Source organism: Stigmatopora nigra, chromosome 9, assembly GCF_051989575.1.
Source record: "Stigmatopora nigra isolate UIUO_SnigA chromosome 9, RoL_Snig_1.1, whole genome shotgun sequence".
In the NCBI taxonomy this organism is placed as follows: domain Eukaryota; kingdom Metazoa; phylum Chordata; class Actinopteri; order Syngnathiformes; family Syngnathidae; genus Stigmatopora; species Stigmatopora nigra.
The window spans coordinates 1,570,445-1,577,944 of NC_135516.1; the positions used below are offsets into that span (position 1 = coordinate 1,570,445).

The 7,500-nt window shown below is 39.6% G+C and overlaps 1 protein-coding gene across 1 annotated transcript in view; it reads left to right on the plus strand.

Annotated features, from left to right (window-relative positions):
- LOC144201656 (dynamin-1-like) overlaps nucleotides 1-7,500 on the plus strand; it is an 81,769-nt gene that overhangs the window by 16,506 nt on the left and 57,763 nt on the right. Inside the window, exons 4-7 of the mRNA XM_077724404.1 lie at nucleotides 4,201-4,350; nucleotides 4,610-4,813; nucleotides 5,638-5,736; nucleotides 5,863-6,023. Coding sequence (XP_077580530.1) covers nucleotides 4,201-4,350; nucleotides 4,610-4,813; nucleotides 5,638-5,736; nucleotides 5,863-6,023 — 614 coding nt within the window. The remainder of the gene's footprint in view (nucleotides 1-4,200; nucleotides 4,351-4,609; nucleotides 4,814-5,637; nucleotides 5,737-5,862; nucleotides 6,024-7,500) is intronic.

A 7,500-nucleotide genomic window follows, 5' to 3' on the forward strand; every position in this document is an offset into this window, starting at 1 on the left:
GTTATCAGAAGCCTGGTATCCAAGTTGTGTCTCCTAAGTACCCTGAGCAAATGGAGTCGTTTCTGAGCCTTTTTTACCACTGCCGTGATGTTTGTAGAGCTTATCCGTGACGTGGACCACATGAATTTAAAGGACTGGACCCTGTCTACACACACTTCATTTATGAAGAGTGGGGCCATATCTATGCTGTGTTTGCGAAAGTCTAGGATTATTTCTTTAGTGTTGGTGCTGTTCAGTGTGAGATTATTCACTGAGCACCATGAAGACAGTTTGTTGACCTCATCTGTGTGGGCCGACTCATCCCCTCCCTAGATGAGTACGACCACAGTGGTGTCATCAGCAAATTTAATGATGGTGTTAGACTGGTGGGTTGGTGTACAGTCGTATGTGTACAGGAAGTACAGAAGAGGACTCAGCACACAGCCTTGAGGGGAGCCAGTGCTTGTTACGAGCCCGTCGCGTAATGCGACGCGATCGGGGGGGAAGGTTAACCCAGGTGCGGAGACGCCAATGGAAAAGGGGAGGCAGTTGCGTAGCATTTGTTGTTTGGTTTAATTAACGGAAAAACGCAACATAACAACTTGGCAACTTAACATAACAACTTGGCTGGAAAACTTACTAATACAAAAATGAAAATGCAGCGTGGCGTGGCGTCAAGAAAACGGCATGACAAACGTAGATACTCAGGGGAACAACCCAGACGAACCGACAAACATTCAACAAACTCATAATGCTTAAATAGCCAGGAAAACATAATCACCTAAATGCCAAGGCTGATAACAATCATGACATCATGCCAGGAGTGGCAACCAAGCCACTCCTGACAGTGCTCAGTGTAATGGAGGAAGAGAGGTGGGGACCAAGTCCAAGAGTTTGTGGTCAGTTGGTCAAGAAGTTCTTTATCCAGCAGCATATGGAAGAGGATAGTCCAAGGTGGGAGAGTTTGTCAGTCAGAATGTCCGGTTTTATGGTGTTAAAGGCTGGGCTTTTTACAATGAATCCTCACGTAATTCCTACGGTGTTCCAGGTGGCTCAGTGCTGTATGGAGAGCAATGGCGATAGCATCCTCAGTGGACCTGTTTGCTCTACAAGCAAACTGGTGAGGGTCAACTGAGGGAGGGATTGTATTTGTTATGATCGCGCCGCGTAGAGCGACGCGATCGGAGGGAAAGTTGAACCCAGAAGCAGAGTCGCCAAAGTAAATGGAAAGGTGAGGCAGATCTGTAGCTCTTGTAGGTTGATTTAATAAACGGGGAAACATAACTCAAACAACTTGGCTTGACCACTCATTACAAACGAAAAGAACATGCGGCGTGGCGTCAATGGAAACGGCAATGACTACGAGGAAAAACAGGAAACGAAACCAGAACGATCCGACGGCGTCCACAGAAAATCATAATGCTTAAATACCAAAAATAATCTAATCACGTAATTAGGGACAGCTGATAATTATCGTGACGTCATGCCAGGAAAGGCAATCCAGCCACTCCTGACAGTATTCTTGATATGGCGGGCGACCAACTTTTCAAAGAACTTCATGATCACAGGCGTGAGTGCAACAGGTTATAGTCATTCAGGCTGTCAATGGTAGGCTTTTTGGGGACAGGGAAAATTATGGCAGATTTCAGGCAGGGTGGAATGATGGCTTGTTGCAGGGAACAATTAACTGAGGGAGGGATTGTATTCTTGATATGGCGGGCGACCAACTTTTCAAAGCACTTCATGATCACAGGCGTGAGTGCAACAGGCCTATAGTCATTCAGACTGTCAATGGTTGGCTTTTTGGGGAAAGAAATCATGGTGGCAGATTTCAGGCAGGATTGGATTATGGATTGTTGCAGGGAACAATTGAATTTTTTTGTGAAGACTCCATCCAGCTGGTCAGCACAGGCTTTGAGCACCTTATCAGGTACTCCTTCTGGGCCAGCAGCCTCCGTGGTGTTCACAGACCGCATTACCAGTCTCACTTCTTGTTCCCGGAATTTCAGTGTATTGCTGCAGGGTGGTGGTGTTGAGACTGGGTCTGATTTGTTAGTCTCAAAGCGGGCAAAGAAACGGTTCAGTTCCTCCGCTAGTGAGGCATTTGCTTTAACAGTTATATTATTGTTATTGTAATTGGTAATATGTCGTATTCCCTGCCACATCTTCTTTGGGTTATTTTCTGTGTAGTGCTCCTCAATTTTCTTAGTATATGCTGCCTTGGCCTTTTAATGCCTCTTTTCAGCTCTATATTTTATCTTGTCCCCTGATCTGAAGACGGTCTTACGGCATTTGATGAGTGCCTGTGTCTCCTTGGTTATCCAGGGTTATTGTTTAGGAAAAACATGTATCTGTTAATTTATAGTGACGTTGTCAATGCAGTTTTTGATATAGGAAAGTACAATGTCCGTGTAGTCCTGGGGGTTGTCGTGTTCGAAAAGTTCCCAGTTGGTGCGGGAAAAACAGTCCTGCAGCTGAGAAAGAGAGTCCTCGGGCCTAGTCTTTATTATCTTTATTTGTGGCATTGTTAGCCTCCTGAGTGGAGTGTATGCGGGGGTGAGAGATATGCAGAGGTGATCTGATCCAGCTAGGTGAGGATGAGAAGTGGCTTTATAAGCATGTTTGATATTAGAATATACATGGTCAAGAGTTTTGTCTTCTCTAGTATTACATTTTACGTAGTTGAGATGTAAAATACGCCTGTCTGTGGACACGTGTGCCAGCAGTTTATAATTCTTTGCAGATCTGCTTTTTGGTGATTCTCGGTTGAATCTTCACCCTCCTGACCAATTTTCACTCAGCACCAGGTAATAGCTTGCATTTTCTTCCTGACTGTGGCAGTGACAAAACAGTGCCATGCACTTTATACTTAAAAACAATTGTTTACACTGTCGCTCTTGTGACCTGCAGCTTCTTTGAAATGGCTCCAAATGACTTTCCTGACTTGTTTAGGTCAAGGATTCACTTTTTCAGATCCATGCTGAGCTCCTTTGACTTTCCCATTGTAACGTTTGTGGGCGTTTGCATCCAATGGGCCCAATTTACATGGCCTCAGAGAAGTCCCCAGCTGTAGTCACTCGTAATCACTCACAAGAAGTTAAGAGGCCATGATATGAAGCTCATTTCACTGACAACTTTCTTAGTCACCAACATTTCTAATTCGTGTTGCTGTATGTATATTTTTGACCCAGCGTATTTGATCACTTTTTTTCTGTTCACCCATAACAAGGTCATAAAAGAACCAAACTTCAGGAATGTTTTGGTGATAAAGAAGTATCTGTTCCAATCACTCTATCAGAGAAAAATCAGAGTTGTATAGAAATAACTGGAAACTCAAGAGAGCCATGCCATTGTTATTCACAAGTGTATGTAAACTTTTCACCACAACTGTACATTGTCATTTATCTATTCTTCTATTTAGATCATCTTTCTCACAGTGAACCGGCACCTAAGATGAAAATTTCCCTCTATAATTTCTAAGTGGGGAAACTCGCAATGTAGCAGACTGTTAAAATACTTATTGAACGCACCCTATATGAACTGTTATTATTCAACGATAATGCAGCAACTGATCACGGAATAGGCAAAATGTATAGTACTAGTAGTATGATATTACTGTAGTAGGCCACTAAACACGTGAAAATATGTATTTATTAAGCCGTCAGTCCCAAGAACATGAGCACACTCTAGATTCTAGTGCATACATGGTAAAACAAAAATATCATGTCATAAAAGTAAAACAATTAGACTTCCAGTTTTCTGTCCAGTCTATGCAAGTTCCAAGGCCTCACTTTCGATTGATGTTGACAGCAGCACTTTTTTGTTTTGTTTTTCTTTACAGTGCTTAAAGCACATTTTGTTGTTCTCCTTGCTAAGTTGTCTTTCGTTATTTTTTTGACATCAAACAACACCTCAACCAATGGGATCAACAGAATTTTGCGTCATAATCGCATGGGCAGAATAACATGCGCGACAAAGCGCGTCCCTTGTGAGCTCAATACGGAGTTTATTTTTGTATCTGAATAGTAGTAATTCAATTTTTCAAGAGACAGTTGGCAACCTTCCTACACATGCTGTTGGCACAAATTGACAAATCCATCCCCCTCTTCTTTTTTTCTCCTTTTAATAGTGATGTTTTACTTCCTCTTCCCAATTCAACATTATTTCACCTTTCATTCTTTGATAGCCACCAACCTCTGTCACATATTTTTTATGTTACAGAGTGGGCCGAATTTCTTCATTGCAAAGGAAAGAAGTTCACAGATTTTGATGAAGTTCGCCAGGAGATTGAAGCCGAGACAGACCGTGTCACTGGTGCTAACAAGGGAATATCTCCAGTTCCCATCAACTTACGAGTTTATTCCCCAAATGGTGTGAAACCATAATTATTTATTTGTTCATTCTTATGTACCTATGCAAAATAACACTTCTATTTAAACAGACTGTGATAAGATGTGCCATTCATCTCGCTCTTTTTAAAAATATCTTCATGACACTTTACAAACACCAAGGGGATGTTTTGCAGTAATATTGTTTAGCCAAGTGCAGTTATGAATGGATGTTCAGTTGGTCTATTTAAAATACATTATTTCTTGTCATGCTCTCATATTGTGTTCTTTCTCCTGACCAGTCCTGAACTTAACTCTCATCGACTTGCCTGGGATCACCAAGGTACCCGTTGGAGATCAACCTGTGGATATTGAGCAACAAATCAGGGACATGATCATGCAGTTCATCACCAGAGAAAGCTGCCTGATTTTAGCCGTCACTCCAGCCAACACTGACCTTGCTAACTCGGATGCCCTTCAAGTGGCAAAGGATGTTGATCCCCAAGGTGAGGAAAAGCTGCAGAAAATATATTTAAACCATTTTAGAAAAAGAGCTTGTGAGAGAGAAATTTAATCAAATGAAGCTACGCATCGTGCTATTCTCAGCAATGTGGTGAATATCTACTTGCTGTTGTTGTTGTTGTTGCTACACTACAAGCGCCTGAGGATTGCCCTCAGATAGCGCTAGAGCTGCCACTGGAACGCGCATTATTTCATCCGGGGGGTAGTCGGAGGTGAGGGGCAGTCAAATGTCTCCGGCTGTATGAAAAACGTAGGGTGCCACGTTCCTTGTTGGCAGCTCTGAGTGGTATTTGTTGGAATTCGCAGGCCGCGGCTAGCGGCCTCTCAGGAGACACCACGTGAAGGTTTCCAACTTTGTCTCCCCCTTGCTGTTGTTTGATCTGCTTTGACCTCTTTAAGAGGATTTTGTTGCTATAAGGCAAAACATTTGTTGACTTCCCTTCATCATTGCTGACATCATATTTTAAAATTAATTTAATGTCATTACCTTATGTTTTATGAAGTCTGCTTTGATATATGGGAGTGTTTCAGCAACATGTGATGAAAACATCCCAACTGTGAAAGTGACAAAACTGACTGGTGCCTAAAAGAATACACACCAAAAATCAAATCAAAAACTAAATCCTGAGCAATCATTGTACAGCAGTTTTACAGGCTGAATGATAATCTAATCACGTGAAAATAACACCAATAAATCAAATTGGGGCCAAAATTTGTTTCAAGAATGAATAGTAACCCATCATCTGGAGCAGTGTTTTGTTGTACATATAAATAGGTGAAAGCAGTCATTTTTAACTCTTTCCAATAGGTCTGAGGACTATAGGGGTAATCACCAAACTGGATTTGATGGATGAGGGGACGGATGCCCGTGAGGTGCTAGAGAACAAGCTTCTGCCACTGAGAAGAGGTGGGTTAACATATGAGCTAGCAGCCACTGAGAGAACTGTAGCATGTTTCTGCTCATTTTAGTCTCTCACTGTCCAAGGATCAGTCGTTATTAAGGTATATCATTCTCCTTCTGTTTTTGTGTCAGGTTACATTGGTGTGGTGAACCGGAGTCAGAAGGACATTGATGGAAAGAAAGATATTAAGGCAGCCTTGGAGGCAGAGAGAAAGTTCTTTTTCTCCCACCAAGCCTATAGACACCTGGGTGAAAAAATGGGCACGCCACGCCTGCAGAAAGTGCTCAACCAGGTGAATATACTCTGAGTTCCAAATTTTTAACGGAAATCTTTCTATATACTGAATATAAATGACAGCCAGCAAAATGTTCAGCCATTAATTGGAATACAAATGACAGCCAGCAAAATGTTCAGCCATTAACTGTTAAGAGTATAAATTGACTGTTATTGAACAAACTTCCCAATTATTATATTTTTATCAAAAATAAAAACGTTAAAATGTACTGTTCCAAAATATTATGCACAACAGAGTTTCAAAGCATTTTCTATATTGTAAAGAAGTGAAAATGGTCATTTGTTGAATTTCCAGAATTAAGAGATTATATTGAATTACAGGGTGAACATCCACCAACTATCCCCTACTCCGAATAGAAGGTTTATTCATAAATGCAAGCCCCTGATGCCGTGGGGCTTCTGGCACCAATAGCTTCAAATATATGTTCTGCCTTTATCTGCACAAACTTATGTGCTCCGAATCAGCTATAAATCTCTTAACAGTACTGTAAACACACTTAAGTTTCCGTGAAATTTCCAGGGTTTTCATACCTTGTCCAAAACTTTCAACTATTTCATGCTTTTAAGCACCAGAGTGATCCTTTTTCTTTCACATGTTGCTTGAAAATGTTGGTCTACTTAATAATGTGAAAAACCCTTCTTCAGTAGTTTTTCCTTTATTTGGGCTCACCTAGCAAAAGTAATTATCAAAGGTGTCTAAGATTGATTTCAGTGATCAAAGAGGCCTGAGACACAATACCAATTGAAAAACAAATATACATATATTTATGACAATTAAATACACTTTGCGTAATAATTTGGAATGCAGTGTAGACTTACTCACCTTATTGCCTTACGTATATCTTGCAATACGATTCATATTACGAATTGATCTTGATTTGATCCCAATACTAGATTCATTTATTCATTTCTGAACTACTTATCCTGACAACGGTCAGGGGTACTTTTTTCGTAACATGGAAATGTCTCAAATAGAGCCGTATGTTATATGGAAATTATTTAATTCATTGCACAGTCCTCGCACAACTAACAATTAAACCCATTAAAATTGGTCAACATGTCCCAATTTTGTAAGAAAGATGTGAGAAAGTTATCATAAAATTATTTATTAATGTCATATATAATAACATATATAATAATCTAAATCTATCTGTGTTGAAACGCATGGGAAGAAGAGAAAGCTACCGGGCTAATTAGCATATAAACATGAACACACATTTAATAAACGCAGCATTAATAATTCAAACAACAACATTAATTAACAACAAACATATATATATATACATATATATATATATATATATATATATATATATATATATATATATATATATATATATATATATATATATATATATATCTATCTATATCTATATCTATCTATATCTATCTATATCTATCTATATCTATCTATATCTATATCTATATATATATATATAGATATATATATATATATATATATATATATATCTATA